Source organism: Daucus carota, chromosome 2, assembly GCF_001625215.2.
Source record: "Daucus carota subsp. sativus chromosome 2, DH1 v3.0, whole genome shotgun sequence".
NCBI classification, from domain to species: domain Eukaryota; kingdom Viridiplantae; phylum Streptophyta; class Magnoliopsida; order Apiales; family Apiaceae; genus Daucus; species Daucus carota.
Window position 1 is genome coordinate 48,941,338 of NC_030382.2, and position 27,699 is coordinate 48,969,036.

Genomic DNA, 27,699 nt, shown 5'->3' on the forward strand with positions numbered 1-27,699 from the left:
TCTTAATTTTATTTGTGTTTTTTTTTAAATGTAATCATGTTCTTACATTATCACCTTTCGCCAATTTTTTTGAATTTACTATTGTGCACAAAAAACCTAACTTAAATCTGTGAGATTGTAGTATTAAGAGAGAGGAGATTGTGTTTAGATGATGTGAGATTGTAGTATTGAGAGAGAGGAGGTTGTGTTTAGATGATCCAAAACCTCACGATACAGGTGAAGAGAGACTTGTGTGCTACTCTTTCCCATAATTAAATAATTTGAAACAAAATCAGATTAAAACTTTCAAGCTGCTATATTCCGTAAATAATCTGAAACAAAATCAGATTCTGAAACTTGTTTCTAATATACCCGAAACTAAAAAAGGCAGTTCTAAATTTTGATATTTTTCATCTTAAAATTCCAGAATATTAGAAAAATAGAACGGAGCGATGGGAGAGGCGCCACCTACACACCCCTCGCTTCTCCACCATATTTTCCTGTATACAAAGTAAATCATATAAAAATTAACAACAAACATGTCCAATAAACAAAATAAGTAGTATAAAAGAATAACCAACAAACATACATCACCGGTAGTTAATTTATTGATATCATCCATCGATATCATGTCAAGACTATATTTTCTTCCCCTGTTTCAATATGTCGACTCCCACATAGCGATCTATAACTACCTTTGTTTGGAACAACCTTTACTTTTTTAATACTATATAAACAGCCTTCACTTATCGTTGCAGATGAATGGCACCACCGAGTTAGAAATTAAGCAAGAGAACTATCACCAGAGAGAGGTAGAGTTGTGGTATTGAAAGAGAGGAGATTGTGTTTAGATGATTCAAAACCCTACAATCTATAGGAGTATTTATAGGTGCAGAGAGACCTGTGTGTTACTCTTTCCCATAATTAAATAATATGAAACAAAATCAGATTAAAACTTTCAAACTACTGTATTCCATAAATAATCCGAAACAAAATCAGATTCGGAAACTTGTTTCTAATATACCCGAAACTAAAAAAGGTAGTTTTAATTTTTAATATTTTTCATCTAAAAATTTTAGAAAATTAGAAAAATAGAACAGAGCGATGTGAGAGGCGCCACCTACACGCCCCTCGCTTCTCCTTTATATTGATATGTTGATGATTGATGATTGATTGATGATTGATTGATGATTTATTTCTTTGCACAAACCGTAGAGGAAAGCCACGGAAAAAACTTAGCAAAACAAGGCCCAAGTTTGGACTTGATTTGTGCGACTGTTTCTAGGTCACCAACTTTCCTTTACTAGTTTCACGGGTAATGAACATGGTTCACAGACCAACTATTCACATATGTGGATCCCCATCTTCACTTTTGACATTTTGCAACTGAAAATAATTTAATACTAGCCGTATTGACGTGTTTCATATTCTGGATTCTGTGCCATTAGGTGAAACTGAGCTGTTGGAATTTGATGTCTCCGTATATCTATCTTTTTGTGCTTCCTTTACAAAACGCTGCTTTTTATTGTCACATGAATCCAATTCACATTCTAGGCCAATGAATGAGATCAGACCAGATAATCAGAATGCTCGTACAGGAAAAGGTGGCCTCAGAAAAACTTAAAAACTGCAACAGAAAACTCTGATTTTCATGATAAGAAGATATATCTGTGCATATATAACTAACTTCTCCGAAACAGCGTCAGTCTTGTGCACTCGATACGATTTCTTTTCATTTTTTATTGTTAGTAGCTTGGGACTGAAGCCTGGCATCACAAATAGCAGATTAGCAACCTTAATGCACAAGGTTCTTTGTTTCGAACCTTTCTTTATGCTCTAGTGGGAAGCAAAAGACATATTCTTTTCTTGAAAATAAACATTAAACACAGCAGGCATCAGCATCCTGTGTTAATCAAACTTGCTCAGCATGTACCCAAAATTTGCAAGAAGTATATCAGCTGTACCACTTGTATACCACAATTATGACAAAAGTGGTAATTACCTAAACAGATCTTGCATGATTACACTTTATACACAACAATTGTGTAAAAGTCCAATTAGTATCCCATCCTAACACTATTAGTAGGCTCCTTTTTATGTAAAAGCACACTTTAAGTTAGTTGACCGGTTCGTTAATTGTACTATATGCTAGTTGTGCAAGAGATCGAACAATGCATTATGTCATGAATGGGGAAAAAAGTGTGATATGTGCGTGTTTTCTGCGTGTCGGTATATATTTTAATGAGTGACGAAACCAGAATTTCGAAATAATTAATTGAAATTAAAGTTATACTCCCAATTCACTGAATTTTGGAGGTTAGTATTTTAATGATTTTGATTGCATTTATGTAGTGATTGACATTCAAGCTAAATGTGAATAGCATGTTGACGGTGGGGTATAAAGTGGACATCACATCTACGTGGGTGTGGCCCAAAGAAATTAATGGTTTCTGCCTTTTCATCCTTACGTATATAAGAATAACCATCGTCATGTTAATCAATGCAAGATCCAAGTATACAATATACCTCTCTTGTAGTATTTTGCTTGATCATGGTTGAGGGGAATTTCGGCTGGTTCGAGATCTTTCGTTTGGAATATAGATTGTGTATCATCGGAATGATCTCGGACCAGGCTTCATTCCCCCTAACCCTGAGAATTATCTGGTCTCTGTTACATCTATCTGATAATGGTTTCAGGTTCTGATCTGTACATTTCTGAAATGCTTACCAAGTGTTCATCTAAGCTACAATACTATTTTATTAGTCTCGCTTTTATGTAAAGCTAATTGTAAGTAGTGTTCGACTTCTATTTATTAATCTTAACTGTCATAAATCTAGTCCTGAAGTTATTTTCCGAAACTAATCATTTGCTTATGTTCATGTGGTTTGATGTTTTTACATAGAGCTGGATGACTGCAGCTGAGAACACTGAGAACGAATCGAGGTTGCATCCGGATTATTTTCAGTTGTTGCAGAGGGACAGACAATCTTCTTGAAGGCTGAAGCTGTCATAGTCTGGGGCGGGTATAGGAAGAGGCTCATACGAGATTGAGACAGGTCAATAGCACCAAACATTGACATCACGTTAAAACCATACCGGAGATGGTCAAATTTGAACTGAATTAAATAAATTTACCTTCTTTCTTTATTATATGATACAGATTCAGTTCTCTTCCCGTCTTTCATGTAATTTACAAAGTAAAGTTGTTTGTTTGTCAATCTGAAAACTGGGAAACACACAGTAACAGTTTATTTACTGCAATGTTCTTGTACAAGACTAGTTTTACTCCAGCTCTTGATTATGTTTGATTCACTGTCATTTACACATGTCGCACTGTTTTCGTGCACAAGTTATCTAAGCACACAAACTTAGAATCACTGATCCTTTTTACAATCTTTCACTAATTTGCAGTAACTTTTAACAAAAAATTTAACTAATCTGACCATGCATTACTTGTGTGAACACATGGTAGTTGAAGCATAATCACTCTTTATCTTAAAGAAAACATGATAATTAGGCTTATCCCTATTACTTTTTGACTAATTAACTGCATAATTAGTTATAACAAAAAATGTGGAAAAAGTAGGCGACGAAATTATTTACTTATCCGCGTTGAAATTAAAGAGAGCAGCGTATGTACGTGCGCGTAGCGTAGGTCGGGCCTCAAAAAATAAAGTCTAGAAAGAAGATCTTGCAAACAAAAAGCCAAACATAGCTTTAATACCCATCTATAACAACTTTACGTCTTGCTGAATACGGGTGCTTTCTTGCATGATTATTTAATCATGTAATCAAGAACAGTAGTTTCTTCAATCATATCAGCCTATTCGATCGGCTATTCCTCGCAAGCTATCTATTCTTAGGCCATGGGCGGATTGAAGGGGCCCAAAGGAGGTAAACGTAAACTTCTTCGTTGTACTAGTGTTTGATGCTTAAAATCACAGTTCGTAGGACTATGGTTCTACTTGTTAATAATTTTGCCTTAATTAAATTAACACTTGTGTTCAAGCTAAAGGAATATCAAGGGGATTTGGGCTTCCTACACCGTAAATGTGACGTCGAGGCCTTCCTGCACCGTACATGTGACACTAATTCAGAGTTGTGTTGACGGGACGCAAGGACGGAGCTAAGATTTTAGTCTAGATAGGGAAAAAAAATTCTGTTAACAGAACAACATTGTTGCCACAAGTTGAATTCCAACTTGTGCCTTTGTTGGGAAGGTCGAGCTCCACGTTCATAGGGGTAAAACAAATTTTCTATTAAATACAGTATATAAAAGATATACGAATATATTATGAAGGTCAATGGGGCAAGTATCCTCAGTGCCTTACGCCGTTCTGACGGGACTGATCTAATAAGCTGCAGCAGTTACGGGGCCATATCATGACCCTCGCAATCATGCTCCGAGGAGAATTAGATCGATGGGAGAAGGCCCAGAGCTGACAGGAAAAGCTTTGTGCATACAAGAACATTTGATGATGTTTATCTTTGTTTATTTGGACAAATTTTGTTGTTTTTTTCCTCTTTTGACATGATGACAAATTCTTCGGATTATAACGCAGAAGCCTGATCAGTTTATTGATATTGTGGTCATCAAAATTTTCAAAAAGAATATGTATATATATAATTCCGTTGGAAAATAGATCAATAATAACAAATTTCATGAAATTTTCCTGTAGTGTCAATTTTTATACCACTGACTGAAATTTTTACGAAAAATATAACGAGTTCTCTATAATATTGAATTTACTATGAAAACTTGGTGATATCTGGTTGTCACCCCCTAAGTTTTAAATTTGTTAATTATAAAATATAACATTATATCTACTTTAGTTCATAAGAAAATATTTGCTACCACTACAGATTTCATTAAGAAAGCTTAATTTTAAGCATCGAAATATATACGAACACATTCAGTTAAATCAGAATATGAGTTGATAAGTTTTCTTATTGTCAGAATAGAAAATTGCTATAATCAAAATTTATTTTTACTCCATTTTTTTTTATTTAAAGAAAAAAAAAACATCACTCTCATGCATGCTTGGATGTTATTTATGAAATGTGACACAATGACATTCCCTGATTTTGTGTTGTCTAAGCAGAAGGTGTGAAGTTTGTGTCATTTTTACATATTATCCGGATGGCCAAAACAAACATTACGATTAACAAGCAACTGTAGAATCGAGGCACCTGACAAATCTAGTTCCATTTCTACATGCAAATCACGTAATCACAGTGAATTTGTTTTTCCCATCTTGTTCTTGGGTGAAACCAAGATATGCAGCAAGGTAAACGCATCTCTGTTATTGTATCTTAACATGTATGCACACGTAAACACTCTAAGATCTTGACGATTTTTGTTTCGGTTATCAGATTTCAGCAAATCAACGTACACGCAGATCATATTAGCCTCTTCACTCGGCTTGATCATCGCAGCAGCAATGCATTATCGTCTTAAAAGGATCAAAGATTCTAGGATCGTCCCTCGGATAAGAGTTTCAGACACCGGCCAACCCGTGAGGCTTGAAAGGTTCTCACACTACGTAGGTAATAACTCTTGATCTGTCCTGATCATTCATATTATTTGTATGCGAGTGCTGAGTGCAATAATTCATAATGATGCCTCGTGCAATAATTGGGTGCAGCTAGGCAAATGGGGTTCGCGGACAAAAGAGATTGTCCACATTTGTGCAAGTTAGCTTCTGACTACATCAAAAAAACGGATGGGGTGGAGGAGAATATTTATGCATTCTTTTCTCATGATCCGGAAGTTGATTCCTTGTTTATAAAGCTTGTGGAGGAATTTGAAAGATGCATCCTTAGTTACTTTGCGTTCCACTGGAGGCATGCTCACACTATGATCAGTCAGGTAATGAAGATCTTATAGATCATCGCCAAGTTTAACAGGATTGCTCTATGCCTAATAGCTATTGTTTCATTTCTAATACATTCTTGCAGGTGTTAGGTTCTGGTTCAGGGCCTAAGAAGAAGTTTAAGCACATCGTCATGGCTGCTACGAGGTGATTCTTTTTTACTAATCTTGTTATAACAGAGACCTTCTGGTTAGCTAGTATCTAAAGATGCTAAAACAAATACTGACATACTCATCGCAACTGAACACAAGATCTACTTATAAAGTACATGTTTGATTGTTTTAGGCTTTTTTCTTGATTAGAATGTCATGACTTGTTTGCGGCAAAAAAACTGTTCAAGGCCTCTCTTATGCAAGGTTAAGAAAAACCAGTAGACCTTTAAGCATAAAATTTGCAGCTCCTCTTTAAGAACGGTCCATTCTTAAAATTAGAAACCAAGTGTCTCAAGCCTAACTTGTTCTTTGAGCTGTTCTTTGAGAAGTAGAAAATCTTGAAATTTAAAAGAAAATTGATCTGGAGTAGTAAATTATAATTCTTGCAAGAGAGAACTTAATGAACAGTCCTTTGTTCTATTTCACTTTCAAAATATAACTTCTTACAGTCTCTGACTCTTCAAAATGTCTCGGAATGTTTCCAGCAATTCATTTCAACATGTAGATAACTGTAGGAAGGTTGTGGAATTCCTGATCACAAAATTGAAAAACAATTCTAATAACAAGCAACACCAAAATAATCCTATTTTACCATGAAAAGATACAAAGCCATAATGTCTTCAGGTTACTTCAACTATTGCAAGTATCTTACTATAGTTTTTGACTGTGATAGGGAGCAAAGATTTGAGAGGGTCTTAAAGAATCTTAAAGTGGCAAGAGTGTTTAACACATTGGTGGAGGAAATGAAAGCAATTGGACTTGCAGCTAATGACGATTCAACGTGTACAGATGTAATGGTCCCGATGGCACATAAAGACAGAAGCCCTGTCCTCCTCTTCATGGGTGGTGGAATGGGAGCTGGGAAGAGTACTGTACTAAAGGACATTTTACAAGAGTAAGATTGCCTGCAATCTGATTAGTTAATATGATGTTTGAGGTTTTCTATTATAAGTCTAATAATTAAACATTTGAGTATGATATCTGTAGAGTGTAGAGTTGTGAAGTATAACGCCCTAGCTGAAATATTTGTAAAGTTAATAGAATTCTGAATATACGCAGACCATTCTGGGCAGGAGCAGCAGGGAATGCTGTTGTAATAGAGGCAGATGCATTTAAGGAGTCTGATGTGATTTACAGAGCTCTGAGCTCAAGGGGCCATCACGACATGCTTCAAACAGCTGAACTGGTACGTATCCTATCCCCATACCTGAACCAGTAAAAGTATGATCACGTCGCTATTTATTGGAAGAAATGGAATGAGGTAGGAATAAAAATGCTCAAGGAAAATTAGAGATAGAAGAAAATGATGGATTAGGTTAGAGTGAAAATCTGATAGTAAGATTTCTTCATTGTGAAATAAGAAAGAAAGTAGGAAGTAGGGATTAAGATACATCTGCAAATTGGTGAATTTGCAAATCCAGTTCAAATTCACAGAATAGGATGGAGTGAGCAAGTATTATAGTAAAGAACTAGATGTCATTCCAGATAATTAAGCTGCAACTTTACAGTAATTAAGAATGCTTCATATTTATGGAAAATTAGATAAACAAAAATCAAAATGAAGAGGTCACAAGAATGAACCGACTACCAGAAGCTTTATGTGATTACATGTTGCAGATCATTTTAACTGCCTATACTTTTCCATTTTGCGGGAACTGTCTGAAAATGATTTTATGTTAGACGCGTACTTTAGAAACTTCAATAGTTAACAAAAAACTTTGAACAGGTACACCAATCATCCACAGATGCTGCATCATCCCTCCTAGTTACAGCACTGAATGAAGGGCGGGATGTAATCATGGATGGCACTCTCTCCTGGGTCCCCTTTGTTGTCCAGACAATAACAATGGCCAGGAATGTTCATAGGCGCCGTTATAGAATGGGAGTTGGTTACAAAGTCGAAGATGGAAATGTAATTGAAAATTACTGGGAACATTGTGATGAGGAACTAGAACCAGATGGGACTAAGAAGAGAAGGCCATACAGAATAGAGTTGGTTGGAGTGGTTTGTGATGCTTATATGGCTGTTGTTAGAGGCATACGGTATGTTCATTTGACAATCTTTAAACCTTATTAGATCTGTTCTAGAATAACGTTAAACTGACAGAGTCTCAAGACAACCATCATGGTACTTACGAATAATTTCAAACATGCTGGTCGAAGAAACCACTATAGTTTTTCTTGTTAAGCATCAAGATATCATAATCCTGTGATGAAAATAAACAAGTACCTTACAGTTTATATGAAGAATAATTCGGCATTTTGCAGGAGAGCTATCATGTGTAGACGAGCGGTAAGGGTAAGATCACAGTTAACCTCACATAAGAGATTTGCAAACGCATTTTCAACATACTGCAACCTAGTAGACAATGCGAGATTATACTGCACCAATGCCTTGGAAGGTCCCCCTAAGGTATTTCTCAACTCCTGATGAATTAGTCCATGAACATTACTGAACTATCATTTTACTGATATAATATATGATTCAGTGATCCAGCATTACGAACTCAATAACTATATGTTAGAATACTATATGATTCTTATAAGCCCCCTCCCAACACTTTGAGATTTTGGGAGAATCTGTCACTTAACGAGACTCGGGTCAGACTCCCAACGACCCACAATATTCTCGTATTTAATTATGGAAACAACCTTCATTTACAATAATGGATTAGTTATACTAGAAGGTGGCATTGATACTCACCAATATTATGTGTGTGAAGTTGATAGGATGGAAGGACAAAGAAAGGAATCTGCTGGTTGATCCAGAGGAGATACATTGTTTAAAATCAATAGGATTGCTGAACGAAGCAGCCGACTCGGTGCACGAGCTCTATAAGCCTGGTCATGAAATGCAAGTAGGTGCTGTTTGGAATGACATTGTCCTCTCACCCTCAAGGATGCTCATCCAGCAAGAGCTCAAGTTCCATATTCAGCAAGTGGAGAACATGGCTGCACAGGAGACTTGACCACTTTTAAGAACACTCAATTTTCTCTTCATTTTCTCTTTTGATTTTCATAAACACTGTTTTTCACACCAGAGTACTAGTACTTTTTCCCCCAAAAATTCAGCATTATATTATGTATTCTTCAGTTTAGACTATGAATTTCGAAAATGAGATGATTTTTCTTGAACAGAAACAAACTATTTCAGCAATATACTTAGGACGATCATAAAATTGGTGACAGAGTTTTCGATAATGTTGATGAAATTTTGGAATTTAATCCTAGAAATCAAAATCTTTCGGGAGAAATATATAAAATGTCCGTGTACAATATCAGCTATACAATATCAGAAACTGTAATGTTCTCAATATACTATTATATTTTAATGGAGGATTCTCTTATTTTACCCAATTTTTCTTATATTTGTAATAATTTATATATTTTTCTTAAATTCTACTTCCAATCCTAACATAAAAAATTACACGGAACATAGGTGATATAAAAAAATTGGACGGAACAGAATACAGATGAAGCATGTGTTTGGACGTCTTTGTCTGCTTCGCATTTGTAACCTTTAAAAACAAATTATAAGCTACTGTACTCAATGTTTTTTTTTTTTTTTTTTTTTTTTTTTTTTTTTTTTTTTTTTTTTTTTGCGCTAAATATACTGTACTCAATGTTTTTGCGTTATCTGTTGAGAAAAATTTAGGTAAAGAGAACTCACCAAACCAGCTTGATTATTTTTTATTTTTCTGGCAATTTCACATGCTTATATGCCTGCTAGCTGATGCTGGGATAGCAGTTGCATTTGTTATACAATCTGTGCAATAAATCTGTGCAATAAATCAGAACTATCATCGACGCGGCTAGGTTTTTTTGACGTGAGAGGCTGTATTTTTTGTAATTTTCGTGAATGCAAACCCTAATCTATAATGAGTATATATAGACGATGCAAGACTTGTGCGCTACGCTTCGTAATTAATTAAAACGCGTTAATTAATTTACGCGGTTATAAATTAAATCCGTAATCAGAACGAATTAATTTAAACCAAGCAATTAATTCCGAAATCAAATCAGAATTAATTTCTGTCAATTTAATTGAGCCCAAACCCAGTGGAAAAATAAATTCAGCAAAACTAGTCTGTAATTTTTCGGCCCCTGCACGCACGGAGATGGTGGAGCATAACTTACTAAACACAAGTTGAACACCTCATATGTGTTCTACTATATAAAGCCATGGAAAGGCCCATATTCAAATCTATATGGAACATAAGTTTCTTTTCCAATTTTCCACTACTAAGGAAGCAACTTTGGATCATCACAACTCATCCATTCCCTAGTCATTTTGAGTGAATAAACATGCATTGGAAATCTCTCTCGGAGGAGAACATAATCCAAGCATAACCCGTCACGAACACGTAGCCGAGTCTCACTCAAATTTGTGCTCAAAATGACAAACTTCCAACAGCATTTTCTAATCAATCATTCCGCTACATGTATTACTCGTTGGTCTCTACAAGCTAGTGTCTATGGGAAGGCTGTGTAAATTGAGACAGTATATACTGTAACAATCATGCTGCCTTTCGTTTTCTACTCTCGATTATTGTGTTGCCCAGTTTATTTTCATTCGAGTTACCAGGGCCCTATGATGCCCTTTTTTTTTCTTTTTTTTTTTGCGCATGGATGGTTTAACTAGTAAATTGGCTTATGACTCATGCTCAACTAACATTTGTAATCATTTATTATTCCTGAATTTGATTGGATTATATAATTTCTCCATCTAAATTGCAGCTTCTTCTTGCCGAATATGAAATACTATAATATACAGATATATTTTCAAATCGGATATAAACCGAGTATTCTTCTAGAGGATTAAATTCCGGCCATGATGCTCTGCTAGATGACAGAAGAATATTAATCTGACTAATTTGCATATGCACACATGTTGAGTATGAGTGTCAGTGTGTAATGATTTGGATAAGGAAGGTGTGGAAAGTAGAAGTGTAATGTAAAATCAGAGGTTACTCAAGAGAAGCACAGAGAGTGAAGTAGCCAAAGCAGGTCACTCTCAATCAGATTCACATCAATTCTTCTTTTTCTCTGCTATAGGATACTAGTTGCAGACTAAGAGCAAATCAACAAGATTTACCTCTGCTCATACAATCATTCTCCCTGCACATTCATCATCCACTCACCCCACTTTTTAGGTAACTATGCACTAAATCATATATTCAAAAATCTGTTTTGCAAATTTTTTATATTTAATAACAATTTGAGTAGGTAAATGAAGTTATGAACCATTAGTCAGGGGCTCTAGTGCACCACACAAATCATTTGTACACAAGAAACTCTCTGATGGTCTGATTTTAAGCTGGAAAGACTGTCATTTTCACTTGGCAAGTCAAGCAAAGCACATTGATTGGCATTATTGTTGCTTATGAATCCCCAAGACTTGGTCCTGTGTTGTTGGGGATTGTGGCTCCACAAAATAAACAACTAGTAGCAGGAGCATTTATTGGCCAACTAATCTGGACACAAACATTCACTTGATTTAAATCAGAACGAATCAAACACACCCAAACCAGTACATCTGCTGAGTGCTGACTACTCTCTGGCTCTCTGAGGACCAGGTGAAAGAACGCGAGGGTGAAATATAGAAAAGTAAGGTTATTTAAGCAAAAACTGGATATTATTTAGACCCAAAAACTAAGAGTAAAATAGCATATGCATATTGTGTATAGAAGAAGTGAAGCCTTGCATGATTGATGATAGACAGGTTGTTGAGTTGAAGCAACTATCTTCACGGACCTATTTTGTAAAGTATTGATTTGCATAAAAATATCTATTTTGGCTACAACATCAAGTATTTTCTAGTGTGTAGGAAGCAATTCTATAGAAAAACTGAAAAGGTAGAGTAAATTACAACACTAGAATATCCAAATGCAGAATAGAAGGAAATGCTAGAATGAGTGAAGCGTGAAGATTTGATGATCTAAGGTACCACAGTAAAGCTACAAGTGGATCTAGTAGTGTAATAATTTATCAACTGACTATAGACATATTCTATACTTTGGGGAATATATTCAACATTGCCTCTAATATTTGTTCCACTACCAAGTGACATGCCAGACATATATTGGAAGTTTCTAAGATCAGTAATCAAAAAAACCAAATCATGATCTTAAAAGCCGAGGAGAAAAGCCTCGAGCTGAAAGCAAGCCTCATACAGTAGGAAATTTTCCTTCTAGTGGGCATGAAGTAATATAGGGAAAAAAAGAAAAATATACATACTAATGTCGAATAATGCCAAAATATAGAATAAAATGCATACCGGATAACATCTCCACAAGCATTTGCTTGCAAAAGCTGCATAACGACTTTCGTCATAATCTCAAAATAGAAGCAACCAATTTCTAAGGTTTCACAACTAGAGCTACTGCTGGAATACAAAAGGTACAGTTACAGCCAAGTTAATCTTAAAGACACCCTAGTAAAGAACTGTTCCAACAAAATTCTTTAACTGCAACAATTAAAAAACCAAAAAAAGAAGAAAAAAAAAGTTGACAATCATTTTGGACCCGAATTGTTCTTCACGACAATGAACTGCTGATTCCCAACAAGTTCTTAGCCCTTTGGTATCCCCCTATACCTCCCCAACATTTTAGTTTTAAACGAAATTCTAAGAAACCTGTAGTTACACCACATGTGCCATCTATCGAGTTTTTCATGTGGTCGTTGCTTGGACTGGTATCCTTGGGTGATTATGCTCACCTTCATAAGTGACAATAAGCATTGACGGCTCTTCCAGGCACCTCTCGACATGTTTCCTTGCGGGGCAACCCCTTATGCTGCTACATTTGTAGTATCCTCTGCAAAAGCCAATGGAGAGTTTTTGGGTAAAACAGTTGGTCAATATATAGGGGTAACCTGAGTGCATAGATTCTCAGCAATTCGTTGACAGGAAAAAACGCATTACAAGTACACGTCAACAAGTATTGTATGCTCAATATATAGCAATAAATGAAAACATGACTTTACAACTAAAACTAGCTGAAATTAATAGAATATGATGTGTCTTAGCTTTCCTTTATGATCCTTCATTGCTTCAAGTCCTACAACACAATTTCAACTTCTACGTGTAATCCTTAGTTTGTGTCAATTAAAATTCCCATTGCAAAACACATCAGGTAGGAAGAATGTGTTAAATGTTGCCTCGATAGAAAGCTCTATGCAACAATGTGTTGCCTATTTTGCATGTAGTGGTAAACCGGAGAAAATGATAAGAATAATAATCAAGAGGGGGATGACTTAATATTACTCATTAATTAATATTTATGACGCCCACAATGGTGATTGGCAAAAATCTCTCCACACCACCAATACTTTGTTTGAGAAGATCATGATCCAATTTTTTTCACGACGCCATAACATTAAATTAAAGACGGTATGACATATTGACCAGCCGAAAAAATGACACTATATCAATGTGTCAGCAAAATCACAATGAATCAATGATTTTACAGGAACGCGTACCTAGGATGAGGAGAACCCTTAATTGGCTTTTGCCCATACTTCCTCCACGAATACTCATCAACTGGGATGTCTGCAAGCTTATTGCTGATGGCAGGTACTTTGATTGATCTCTTTATTCTATGCTTCCTGTAAAAAGAAAGGAATAAGCAGACAGCAGGCAGCAGCAACATAGAGCTGTAATTATGAAACCCACATTTACAGAGAGAAAGCAGTACAAACCTCTTCTTTGAGCAGTGACATCTACCACTGCTTCCACATTTCACACTACCATCTTCTCTTGCAGAGCACCGCCTTTTGTGCTGATATGAACTCTGATCCAGAGAACGAGTTCCACCAATCAAACGGAATGCATTACCATCCAAATTAGCCACACTCCCATCAACACTCAATGAAGACATAAAGGACCGAGTAGATGACATCGAAGGTGTGCAGGTAGAACTATCGAAATTCAGGTTGATGCCACTGGCGCTATTGCTCTTCCGGAAAATCATTTCAGATTGCTGCTTCAAGTGTTGCTGCTGAAACTGAAATTTTTGCTGTTGTTGTAAATGGAATTGATAGTTTGACGGTGGTGGTGTTTGTTGAACAATTTGTACTGGGGCTTTGCCATTAGAACTCAATTCCAACGGCATATTTCCAAAAGTAAAATTGCTTTTAACATTAGAACCCATGTCAGGAATTGAGATCTCATGGGCATTAGTTGGAAGAAGCTGAAGTGCCTTGGGCTGATAATCATTTCTAGTAATTGGGTTGTCTAACAGCATGCTTTGGGGAAAAGGGATTTGAATGTTCTTGGCCTTTCTCACCCTTGCATGCCCCACACTAGCATTAAGAATAGATACAACTTTCTTGAACTTAGACACAGCTTCCCCAGTTTCCATAGCTAAGTTCCTATACTGAATCTGATCTTTAGGCTTTGAAATGAGACTCAGAACTCTATGGCAACTCTCTATTGCAGTTTTGTTAACCTCTTCAATCTCCATTTTTGACACCCTTAACCAAAAAACAAAAAACAAAATTAACAAAAACCCCAGGAGGCCCAAACAACAATCAGAACTTCCCTATACAAAATCTACTTCTCCCACACATAATCAAAGCACACACAATCAAATACACTTACAAAACATAAACACAAGTAGCAAAAATCACATCTTTACATACAAAACTTGCAAAAGAATAAATTTTGATCAAAATCCTATGTAAATTCAGCACAACAGAGACAGCCCAGAAGAAAAGACTCAGCAGGGAAGCATAAAAATCAACCAAAATTTGAAAACAAAGAAAATCGAGCAAGAAACAATAGCAAAGAACAGACCTTTTCTCAAGAACCTTGAGTGCAGTAAAGCCCTAGATTCTCCAATCTCCAAAGGGTGAAAGAAAGAAACTTGAAAGGTGTGAATGAGAAGACTTTGTTGTCACGCAGCTAAAACACCCACAACATCCATATAGAATATTGAAAATTTACAGAGTAGAAAACGGGGGTTTATAAAGAAGAAGAATGAGACATTATAGAAATAAACAGAAGTGTATGTATAACTAGTTTCTAAGTACAAATGTTTAAGTAGTAAGAGAAGAGAGAAGGATTAACATTAAAAACGGAGTACTATAAAAAAACAAGGTGGTCTAGGCAGAGAGAAGTTCAGAGGAGAAACTGCCATCTCTGTCACAGATTTCAAAGCAGGGGGCCCACTTTCAACCTTATTATTTCTTTTTTCTCCTCTTCCCAATCATGTTGTTTTATCTCTGTATCCTCCCCAACCTTTTTCTTCTGTATTTCTTTTGCATTTTTTACTCACAATTGTGGTGGTACAGATAGAGTCTATATTGTTCAATCAGGTCTCTTATAATATGTGAGATAATTATGTCGATTAACATAAAACAAAATTGAGAGAATAAAAATCTACATACATCTTCACTGATTTTGTGTGGGTCAAGTCACAGTAATGTACAGTAATCCACTGGTTAATTGAAAACCAAGAGGACCCCCTCCGTCCCAATGAATTGTATATCGTTTCCTTTTTGGGGCGTCCCATCAATTGTATACATACCAAAAATAGTAAATTTTTATAATATAAAATACTATTACACCCACTACTTTCTTCCCCTATCTTCATTTTATAATAATAAAAACACTATTACACCAACTATTTTCCTCCACTATCCCAAATCTATTATTAAAAATAAATGGGTCCCATCACTTTACTTATTTTTCATCTAACTTTACTCATTTTTTACCATTTTTCTTGGTCTCCGTGTCCCAACCATTTGTATACAAATGAGTGGGACGGAGGAAGTATTTAAATAAGGACCATGTTTCTCATTTTGACAACATATTATTAACGGATTTTTGTTAGAAGATTTTAATTTTCAATTTTTAATATTAATTTAAGAAAATATATGGTTTTCTTATAAGAATTTAAAATATTAAATAAAATTTTCAAAATTTCTTAAATTTAAATTAGAGAAGATATATAGATTCAAAGATAATAAGTAAAATTAGTGTTACCGACTCTCGGAAACTCTTTAAATAGTTAATAACTTCATCTTTATCCTTTTAAAAACATCCGAACGATCTTAACTTATAAGTACGCACTTCCTTGTTTTTTCATCTTTATCCCCAATATAGTACAAGATAGAATATAATATTGTACAAGATAGAAGCGGATTTTCAATACATGCTTTTAGGACCGGCGATGAGGTTGACAAAAATTTCAATTAGCAAAAATATTTAATCAAGGATTTTGACCAAAAATTAGCTGATAAAAATATTTTGTTGGACAAAACTGTTCAAATTTTCTGTAAATTTTATTTGTGATGTCATGGACGTATTTTTAATTAAGAATTTGTGTTTGTGAAAGATTTTAGTGCCTATATTTTCTAGATTTGTGAGAATTATAGTAAAATTATGCATGTTATTATACTACAATAAGAAAATGTTTATGTGATTATTTAATGGAAATTGTTTGAAATAATCATTTAATATTAAAATTTCTATACTTGCCTATAATATTGTCATAACGTTATCCACTGCGACTTGATAGTATATATATTCGGGCGACACTCATTGACTCACTGTAGGATATATTTACAGGCAATCTTGATTTTTTTAACTAAAATCTAATGGGCGATATTCAACTTTCAAGCAACAGGTTTTTGTGCTTTTATAAAAGATTTTATATCAAATTGACCACATGTTACGTAAAAATATCTCACTTAACTCGCTCATCTCATCAGAGATTCATTTAAGCTATTATAAACCAAATATATATCATTTTGTCCACATCATTATTTATACCTCTTTACTTGATCATTTATCAAAAAATCAACCATTTCACTTTTTACTACAAAACCACTTCGAGTACTTTCATAATTGTCTCTAGTATTTATCAAAATAATTTGAAAATTTCTAAAGTAACATAACTATTTAGTTAAAAAATTATATAGATATAAATATATATTTATGTGATCACCCTACCTATGTTGCTTTAGAAATTCTCAAATAATTTTGATAACAACTAGAGACATTCTGAAAATACTCAAAGTGGTTTTGTAGTAAAAAGTGAAACATTTGATTTTTGATAAATGATCCAGCAAAGATGAATAAATAGTGATGTGGGCAAAATGATACTCCTATATATTTTGTTTATAGTGACTTAAATGAGTCTCCGATGAAATTTGTGGATTAAATGAGATATTTTGAAGTAACGGATGACCAATTCGAGATAAAACCCCTTTTATAAATAAATCACGATGTGTATAAATAAATTTAAGACTCTCGAACCCATAAATTACCGTTTGAGTTGGAACATGCAACTTCTTGTTTACCGTTGGATGGCCTGCAGAGCACCTCTCGCTGCAGCCAAAATAGCAAAGACCACTTTTCACCTTTACCAAATTAATGAATGGGGACTGAGCTCTGGAGGTGAGTGCGACATGTTTTCCAAGTCATGAAATAATCCCGTTCGATAAAATTAAATATTTGTTGTGGACCCGTTTGTTTCGAAAACAGTTGACTTCGATTAACGCGTTTCTTTCTTTTTCTTTTTCTCATTTCACACTTCTTATTTTCATTCATCCACTTGTTCGCTCATGTCAACATAATATAGTATCGTAACATTATTATGTTTTCCTGTTATTGGTTCTTTACTGCACAATATATTTTTATACTCAATTTAAAATATTTTTTGAAGATTTATGGTTCTAGAACTTTGACCTTGTAATTTTTTAAATAGATGCATGTATTTTAAATTGAATTCATTTTAATAATTTAAATTAGAGTCCATGTTATGAGTATTAATACATGATATTATATAACTGTATATATTAAGCTCATTCCACAGGAAACCAAACAAAAAAACTTGAAGGAAAATTGTATAGATGGATATAAATAAATATTATAAAACCCGAACCAAATTCTATCGATGAATATTAGAAATATAACCAAGTATAAGCCGGTACGAGTACAATTTATAATGGAGCTGAACTTACTTGCGAGGCGAATGTTGTCCACCTTTATTGCTGGCCTGGATAAGGCCATGGAGAAATACTTCAAAGACAAAAAAAAAAATGAAAAAATAAAAGAAAAAAAAAATAAAGGGGGTCCAAAAGATGAACGGGGAGAGACGTGTTGTGCACCTTTTAATAGCTTTATTATTCTTTGTAGACAATTTGTACCTTTGCAAATCCAAATCTAAATAAAATAATAAGTGTCCCGTTGTTTATTATGTATGGTAGAATAAGAATATCTTTTCCATACTTTTAGTTGCGAATATATTGCTCCTGAACAAGAATAATGTAGCAACAACTAGGTTCTTTTCTTGTTTTAATTTCTGAATCAATTCGTACTTTAATTAAATAATTAATTAATCTGATTGATTCGTGGAGAAGAGCCGCAAAAGAATGAAAACAACTTTACATGCTTTTGAGGCGCATCGAAATTTAATTTACAAGTAGTCTGGTCTCTTCTTTTGTTGGATGCAAAGCAGATAAAGAGAGGAAATTAAAGTGATGTCCGTTTGCCTAGGGATCTTCAAAGACTAATACATTGTGCAATATTTTAATACCTAACAATTACATCTATTTTTTTAAAATAAATTTAAAATTATTCATATTAAATAGGTGTAATCGAGGATCAGAACTGGAACTAATAGAACTACTTTGATCCATCGACTCGAGATTTTTCAGAAATTTTTTAGATAAATTAAAAAAATTTAATAAATTGAAGTATAATCTATAAATTAGTATGATATATTTTAAAAAATTTATCGAAGACTCCTTAACAATCTGGAGATCTTTAAACAGAGGATATAACATATTTCCAACTTTTCAATTTATTTAATATTCATGATTCATGGCATTTTGTGTGTGTATGATGATTTACTTGTGCAATCAAAGTTGGTAGCATCTATATTCTATGTTATTAAGGGGGTGTTTGTTTACGGCCTTTAAGCCCAACTTCTGGTTTATAAGTTAAAAACACTTATTTGTACTGTTTGTGTAAAAAGTCAAGCACTTATAAAAAGCTAGGAATGCTAGCTTTTGTTTCAGGACTTCTGCTTATTTCCCAAACACTTTAATCACTTACAAGTCTTAACTTGCTTCTAACTTCTGCTCTACTTTTTTATTTTAAGCAAGAAACACTTATTTTAAACTCACCCAAACGGCCCCTAAGTGACTTAACTTTTGCTTAAACAAATTGTTGGTTGACATTTTTTGTAATAATTGAATCACTTACCATTTAAACAAATGTAACTTCATTTTTTTAATGTTGGCTTTGGAAGGATGCTCATGGATTAGGTGATGGGCTTCGTATGGCGCGAAAACACACCACTGCATAGTCAATTGTAGAAACAAGTGTTTTCTTCTCGCATCTCCGGTGGGTTGGCTTTAACAGTGACTAAACTGGAGCCGGGCGTGAAATTTACTGTTTTATTTCAGTCATCATATATTGGTTTTTAGATTAGTTATGTTGTAATATAAAATGAGGATCGCATTCTTACTTATGACTAAATCATTCCTTCTCTATCTCTTAACATACCCATTTGGGCCATTTCTATGCCCTTGGACTTTCATTCTCATTCTCACCCCCCACATATCCATTTTCATACCCTTTATTCTCATTTTCATATACTAATGCCTCCTAAATCGTTTATAATTATTTTTTATATGTATAATTCTTTTAATATCATATTTTTCACAAAACGCGTGCATTAATTTTTTAAACAAAGAGAAAATCTCCAGGAAACCCCACCCTTACTCCATAGGATTGGGCTTCCCCACAGAAGCCAACCCTGACTCCATATTAGATATTGTACAGTTTGAATTCTTTAGAATGCAACTGGGTTTGTCTATTTTGGGCAGACTCCTTTTTTTTGATAGGCCTATCCAGCACAACATTGATGTATCTAATGAACAGAAAAAAAAAGGTGCAGATTCAGGTATCTCATAACATGACTTCAAAGAGAGGATCTCCCTCTCCAGGTATCTTTTAGTTGTCTAATCTCCCGCATAGACAGCAACAGCAGATTTACTTTCAGATACTGGTAGTATTATTTCATGCATGCTTAATGTCTCTAGTAGACTTGCAACATTAAATTAGTTCAAACCTATTGCCTAAAAGAAACCCAGCAAACATAAAAAGTCACAAACACATCAGATGTCTCTTTGGTCATGCAATAAAATAAAAAACCAAATATGGTATCTCAACCGTCACCAGCACACACTTCACCACAGACTATACCGTTTAACTGTTATAACTATATCTGATCAGAAGAGGCCAGCTATCTGTTTCTGATGTTACATGGTCTATTTGTGATCACTGCTGACCACAATGTGATTTTATTGTAAATGTGAAGTATATAAAATTACTTTAAGAAGGTAAAACCTCATCGCGATGAGATGAAACCTTGCGAGCATAGTTCAATACCATCACAAATTCCTTTGCCGAAGAGCCAACAGTCACAGACACTCTTTCCGCAGTTGATACGGTTTGTAGCCACAAGTCAACCAGGCTATGCAGTTGCAGGGTACAAACCACTGGCTGACCCATGCATGTGATCTCAACCTACAATAATATAATTTCACTGTCAGCAAATATGTAACAAGGCTATACTGTCACAAAAGGAGACATTGGGTAGAGAGGGAGGTCTGAGGAAAGACCAAAAAAAAAACAATTTTTTAAACAGATATATGTATTAAGATCTTGGTCATTTTTATAGATAATCCTAATTTAATTCTAATACATTTATCTTTAGGTCACGTTCATTGTGGAAGCTCAATGATAATTAAGGAAATGCAGCTACAGAAAAGGTAAAGCCCAGCAACTCAATAAGATAATAAAAACATAAGACCATTAATTTTGTAGCATATCCAACTCGCCTGTTTCAGTTTTCTGCCTAGGATACGAACTTGTGAATACCACAAATTAAAAACTTTTCCCATTGACACATATACCAAATTTGTTTATGACGTTGATTGAACCCTCAACCTCCTGTAAAAGGGGTTGGGGTAGTCCCACCAGGGTAAGAGCCCTTTTTGTCACCTTTTGATTTATAATACTAACATATTAATAGAATACTAACTAGCACATTGAGTGCTTACCTCATCTTCGCTTGGAAGCTCTAATTTTTTCATAAGATACTTCTGAAGGAAAGATACGGGCAGCGTTCCATCCCTGCACGGAATCAGATACTTTCGTACTTAGTTGTGACTTGAGAAGTTGGGGATGTTTACTTGCTTAAACTACCAATGATGTTTATAATTTTAGAAACACACTGACACAGTCTCACAGATATGTCAAAATGTAATAGGTATCTGCAATTACTTAAAGTCCACAAAGGCGTGCACCTAAATGATAAAACTATATCAAATTTCTTGATAAACAGCCGTTTCATTCTTATGGCTTGGAGGTAAGGTCTACACACATCTCACAGACCCTGCTCTAGGAGACGGGTAAGTTTGGTTTTGTTTTAGAATACATGATGACAAAAATATAAAATTCACTCTAACTAGCTGGTAAAGAAATGAAGGTAAAGTAAAACTGATAGAAAGTTTAATATAAAGATTTTTAAAAAGCTATTTAGCCCGATAAGTACTACTACACCCAAGCTAGTTCAGTCAAATTGCAGTTCTAAGTCAAATTCAGTCATCAACGGCCAAAGTGAAAACGAACACCGCACACTGGCTTCAAAATTTTACTTGTCAATAGGCTCTGGATCCGGGTAAGGGTGAGATGATAAGATTGCAAAAGACAGGAGAATCGTAAACAAGAGACATATTTTCATGTAAGAAAACTCTGCTAAAACCACAAATTTCAAAGAAAAGATAATTACCAGAGAATGATAAGTTGCAAAAAACTGAAGAATCTTAAACAAGACACAAATTTTAATCAAAGAACACTCTGCTAACAAAAAGATGTCACAGGCACAGGACACTGTAATTCTTACAAGCCTCTGCCTGGAAGAAAAGAGAATAGGCAGGCAGTGATGAGTTCTGTCAAAAAAGATTACCCCAACATGGTTATGCACAAACAAGTTGGATCATTAAATGCTCATGAAAATGCTATTTAGACAACCAACTAATTTAAATTTTTTAGCAAGTCAGGTATATACTATCAATTAATAAGTGGCAGGTCCTGAAATTTTTAATTCTAGGAGCAACTCAGATGTGCTGAAAAATATGATATCTGAGATCTGACAAAACAGAAAGACCAATAATAATATACCAAAAATAGAAAAATCATAATTAAATGCTAATTAATATCATTTTATAGTTAATTCGATATTCATCACAAACAGAAAATTAACAAAAATATTATCCTTCTTCACTTTAAAGGAAAAAAGTTTTGTCGTGAAAGCAATAACCCCAATCTTGTAATTAAGAATGGATTAATAAAAAAGGACCAAAAGGATCGCTAAACCTAATATTAACAAGTCAATTACTTGGACCTCGTACTTCACAAAGGAACAAAGTATCAACCTTTTATAACAACATTTATATATCCGGCCTACTAGATACTAGGTCACTGGCCAGCCACAAGAAAATCCAGGAATTCTAATGGAAACAATTGAGGCTTTAATGGCCCGAGTCGATGCAGAGAATATCAAATATGAGCTTGAAATATATACTTCCAATTAGCAACACTTGATCAACAATCATACAAAAATCTCGAAAAAAGAAAGAATTCACAACTCATAAGTGGGCTTCCTATTGTCACGATGAGAAGTAGAAAAGGGCAACCAATCATGCAAATAGTGTTACCGCTACTTTTAAGCTAGGATTAGCAACAGCGCACAAATTATAGTCAAAGGGGTGTAAGACATGGGTAATATCACATTGCTTCTAAATATATAGAATATATTTCTATCAGAGGCTAAAGTTCCCAACTTGTTTTTTTATGGTAAGCAATTAAGCATTAATCAGGCTTCTTTTTAATAGGCTGAATCATAAGCTTTATTCAGTTAATATCATTGCTCCTATCACGATACTCAATAGTGATGACACCAAATGAAACAATTTAAAATATTAGGCATATTAGAAATTGAGGTCAACCAAAAGCTTACAAAGTTCAGAAATCTACTTTTCTAACATGATCCGATGATAAAATATGTACAGAGTACAATAGGTCCGTTTGGGTTATCTTAAAAAATTTAGTCACTTATAACTAAAATGTGATCTTCAACTTACGAGTTATTGTCAGTTTTAGATAATTTTCTTAGTAATTTAGAACTTCCATACATAAAAATTAACAATTAAATACAAAAATTTACCTTCTAAAGGGTTCGTGTACATTGTTATGAAGTCGAATTGCAATATACGACATAAATGACTGAGATAAGTACACATTTCTACTTTTCAGAATCCAACTTAGAACTTACTTCTAAGCCAGTTTTACTTACTATACAAGCACATGTAAATAAGTTGATTTTAACTTATAAGTCATAAGTTGACTTGCAAATTATCAGCCAAACATGGGCAATGTATATTATAATAATTACACAATAGTTGTAAGAAGATTTAAAAGAATTAAGATAAAACAAGGATTAAATCAATATAACTTTGCTAAATGAGAAAGTGAGGTCTTGCAGCAACTTGACTTTTATTTTCTCAAATTGTATATTTTTGCTGTATTGTCTAAACATACCCAAGCAATCACAGAATTGCTCCTTTTCCTATTTAGATTACATATCATAATTACAATAAGCATGAAAATATCTACCAAATAGTCCTCGTAACAAAATTTTACACATTTGAAAATTAAGCAGATACAAATTCCCATAGAGAGTTATATTCAGTTAATGTAAACACAAGCTGCAAATTACGATGCATTAAAGTGCAACTGCACGATGAAAGTAAATATATTAAAAAAGACGGATGCAGTTAGTAAATACTTACTTTATTCTCAAGAAACTTGCAGATATCTGGGGCAAGGCCTTACATCCTTCCCTGAACATACAAATATAGCAACATGTTTAGAATAAAACAGTCAATAGAATGAAGTAATGATTAATTTCTTATATTGAAGAAAGAGATTCTCACTGGTCTTCAGAAGCCACAAGTGAGCACCAAATGGCACTCTTGATTCTTTCAGACCTGGTGCTGGTAGCATCCAACACAGCTTGGGGAGAAACACCGGATTCATCAAAACTGGTCTTTTTCTGACGCATCTTTTGTGTCTTCTTTGGGATCAACGATTCAGAAGAGTCTAGATCACAGGCATCATCTCGAACCTTTGATCTCTGCTTGGTTTTACGTGAAGTTGCTTCAGTTTTAGGCAGGGTACTGTTAGCTTCTGATCTGGAAGCAGATCCTTGCAGTGTAAACTTTAAGGATTTGCTCCTATTTGCAACTTCTACCAAGCAGTTCAGAGGCTTCCAGAGATCAATCTTCTCTTCCCCATCCTTTGCGTCAATCCCATTTTGTGTATCCTTATCTGGTATAGGATGGGTAGATGGTTCAGCTGTGGTGGAATTCTGAGGATACAAGGTACAAAGTGCAAAATTAGTAACAAAAGAAACAGTAGGAAATATATAGATATGTCACTAATTACAGATTCTATGTTAACAAGGTTCATTGTCATAGCAGTATAAGTGCCTAAAAATATATATAGATCTTATACCTGCTTTATATTTTGAGTAAACTTCGACAGAGTCTCACGCGAACTAGAGCTCTCCGAATCTTCTTCTCTGTTTACTTCTTTTTCACCAGAAACACTAGAAGCACGTGACGTTTTCCTTGGAGTGCCTCTTGTTCTTCTCCCAGTCATCTGTGAGGAAACTCTGGGAGTGCTGACCGCCAATGATGAGAGTGACCTTTCCTTTCTTCTTGCAGGTAATGCAGGTAATGCAAGTGAAGAAGCTGCTTCGGGTGCATCCACCTTTCTTTTTTTATTAGGAAAAATCTTTGATCTTATATCTTGCAGATTGTGATCCGGCCTGAGAACAAAGATCTGAATTTGTAATCTACATCGCATACACTAAGTTGCACATCAAATGATATACAAGTAGAAACGGAACCACAATTCATGATAGTCGAGGTTGTGCATATTTTAGTTATAGAATAAAAACATAAATCTAAGCAAAGATTGAATTTGGAGTTTGGTAAGTAAGTGCAGCATATGCCATAGCTATAGGTAAAGATATAAAGTATGTCCACGAAAAATATAGTTTAACCGAACAGATGTAAAGCTCTTTTCCGAGGAGCACATGCTCCTAAAAGAGGACTGGATAGTAGGTTAAACTAATACAAAGAAACTAGGGAAAGCAATAGTGTCATTTACAGAGAAGCCCTCGATAATTTGCACCTGTAGCACATTTAGCCACAGAGGTGACTTGAGCAAAAATACACAACACGAAGAGTACATATGCTCAGAGAAGGACTAAAAGATTCGTAACACCCTTACGGTGGAAGACGGAGATTCTTTGAATAATTTCCTAATCTAGATAGATTACACATATAAGTGGTCTATGAAGAAAAAACCATCATGGCGGCTAAGACAAACTGTTGTATAACATTCAAAACACTGCTTCAACTCAGCCTTCAGACAAATTGAAAAATACAACAGTCCATTCATAGTAGCTCACTAATTCTATGGGAATTTCGTGTGCGCACAAACTTCATCGACAAGGAGTGCACTACTATAATGAATTCATGACACCAACCTATAAAGGAGCTTCTAGGTTTGCAAGAAAATCATACATGCCCTGGAAAAGTGCTTCATCATGCTAGATCATTGACAAAACCTTTCATCATGACAATGCCTTTTCAGGGCAAATTCTGTAAGAGCACAATTCCTGGCATTGTTCGTGGAAGACCATCTAATATAGATTTTATGTTTCTTCAGAGTAAAATAAATTACCAGTAACTTATTTCAACTCAAATGTAATTTTTCATCGCAAACAAAAAGTGCCATGAATGAATCAAACAAAGAAACTGCAATTTTAAGATTATACACACAGTAATTAATATGAAGGCATAGAACACAATCTTCTATCATAAGCTGCACACTCCATTTGCACAACACAACATTAGTTATACAGCAAATGAATGTGAATGCTATGAAGATTTGGTAACACATTCTAATATCATGAAGCACACCACTCAGAACCACACCTCAAGTAACACTAGGGTTTAGACAAAACAAAGAACTTTGAAAGAGTAATCAGACCTGAGCTTTTCCAAAGGCAAGACACCTAAATCAATTTCACATATCGGGCAGCAGTCTAATTCCTCATCTGAGAGTTTTTTATGTATGCATTTCCTGCAAACTGGAAATATTCAAAAGATGAATGTAAGTCTTGCATGATGAAGTCTAAGATATCGTAACTAAACATAATGCTTTTTTTAAGGGAAAAAGGGGAGAAGGTATACAAACAAATGACAATCATCAAAATGGAATAGCGTAAATTTTAAACACGCCATGTTCATGATTTATATTGGTACAATGTGCAACAGAGATTTCACTAACAGCATATAATAATCCTCTTATGAACTCATAGGCTGGGCAGCCTATTGGGAATGAATGAAACAGTGTAAATCAGAACAAAGGGAGGGCTTTGAAGATAATTGCCCAGTACTATACCAAAAAGCTCCAATCTTTCAATGTTTGAGTTGAAATCGCAACTTGTCAATTTTCAAACAACATTCGAAATTTTGATGATGAAAAGGGAAACCTTGGTTAACATTTGGAAAGCACATTCAATATGACCGTAACAACTAAGCTGTGCCAGAACCAACACGAATTACTCAAATACCCAATTATCAAACAGTATTTAATGCTAATGATAACAATTATTCACAAAGATCATTGGCACAACTAGAATACGAATCTCTATATTTGCATTACAGTTCCAACATCAAACTCACACAACACAACTGAATTGCTCAACTTATCTAGCCAATTGCTCAAAGATCAACACAAAAAACAATCAACACAACAAACAATACACAATTCGAAGGAGAGGAAAGGAAGAACAATAATAACAAGAAAGAAAAGAGGGAATTGAAGGAAAACTAACACGTATGCAGACAAAGAGAAATAGTAGTAGCATCTTCAAGGAGCTTATCGCAAAGAGGGCATGTCATGCATGCTGCAATCGCACTCCTCTTCACTTTCGCGGCTTGATTCGACATCTTAAGTTCCCTGAAGATCACCCCACGTACCTGAAAGATGCATGTTACCAACACAAATTATAATTCATCACATACATATATAATTTACGTTCATTCCCCTGCAAGAATTAAAATCAAGAACAATAACTTGTGCACAACTTCTATGTGTATCAACTAGTATTCAACATAATAAAAACGAACAGAGAGAGTGTGTGGGAGAGAGAGGGAGAGGGAGAGAGAGAGAGAGAGAGAGAGAGAGAGAGAGAGAGAGAGAGACCTGAGAATGAAAAATTGGGGGAGGAGGGAGAGATTGTGAATGGAGTAATTAATTTAAAGAGAGGGGTGGGGTGGGGTTGGGGGGTGTTATGTGTTGTATGTATATGTTCGGACAAAAGGGATGAAGTAAAAGAGCGAAGTAGATGAACTGGAAGATTAAATCGAGACAAGAGAAAGGCAGGCTCTATGTAAGTATGTATGATGTCCCTATTCGCATGAAATACTCCTCCTCTCTTTCCTTTTGTTTTTCATAATTAATATTGTTATTAGTAATCAGGTGCATTTATTCAAATTTAATACCAGTATTTTGTCTATATTTCTTAAATATTAG

General features: G+C 34.7%; 3 protein-coding genes and 1 long non-coding RNA gene across 5 annotated transcripts; 2 read left to right on the forward strand and 2 right to left on the reverse strand.

The window, feature by feature from the left end:
• The first annotated feature begins 2,211 nt into the window (after positions 1–2,211).
• On the forward strand, positions 2,212–4,562 carry LOC108208447 (uncharacterized). 2 transcript variants are annotated; one of them, XR_010289058.1, is made up of 3 exons: positions 2,474–2,767; positions 2,883–3,874; positions 3,990–4,562. It is a non-coding gene; the product is annotated as an uncharacterized LOC108208447 (long non-coding RNA). The 2 variants fall into 2 exon arrangements; XR_001804309.2 differs by having other exon boundaries at positions 2,212–2,767; positions 2,883–4,562.
• Positions 4,563–5,107: 545 nt separating this feature from the next.
• LOC108207688 (calmodulin calcium-dependent NAD kinase) lies at positions 5,108–9,108 on the forward strand. Its single transcript, XM_017378121.2, has 9 exons — positions 5,108–5,268; positions 5,354–5,527; positions 5,626–5,849; positions 5,939–6,000; positions 6,679–6,900; positions 7,065–7,191; positions 7,732–8,048; positions 8,274–8,418; positions 8,729–9,108. Exons 1-9 carry the CDS (start codon positions 5,259–5,261, stop codon positions 8,972–8,974), a joined length of 1,527 nt encoding a protein of 508 aa, XP_017233610.2. The 5' UTR covers positions 5,108–5,258; the 3' UTR covers positions 8,975–9,108.
• A 3,144-nt stretch (positions 9,109–12,252) lies between these two features.
• Positions 12,253–15,229, reverse strand: LOC108205657 (probable WRKY transcription factor 21). The gene is made up of 4 exons (XM_017375656.2): positions 14,800–15,229; positions 13,704–14,477; positions 13,485–13,610; positions 12,253–12,820 (listed from the first exon to the last, which is right to left on the reverse strand). The coding sequence occupies exons 2-4, from the start codon at positions 14,465–14,467 to the stop codon at positions 12,676–12,678; spliced, it is 1,035 nt and encodes a 344-aa protein (XP_017231145.1). The 5' UTR covers positions 14,468–14,477; positions 14,800–15,229; the 3' UTR covers positions 12,253–12,675.
• A 4,911-nt stretch (positions 15,230–20,140) lies between these two features.
• LOC108206797 (E3 ubiquitin protein ligase DRIP2) lies at positions 20,141–27,508 on the reverse strand. Its single transcript, XM_017377205.2, has 8 exons — positions 27,370–27,508; positions 26,999–27,143; positions 26,149–26,248; positions 24,601–24,916; positions 24,021–24,454; positions 23,877–23,927; positions 21,084–21,156; positions 20,141–20,547 (listed from the first exon to the last, which is right to left on the reverse strand). The coding sequence occupies exons 2-8, from the start codon at positions 27,111–27,113 to the stop codon at positions 20,353–20,355; spliced, it is 1,284 nt and encodes a 427-aa protein (XP_017232694.1). The 5' UTR covers positions 27,114–27,143; positions 27,370–27,508; the 3' UTR covers positions 20,141–20,352.
• Positions 27,509–27,699: the final 191 nt, after the last annotated feature.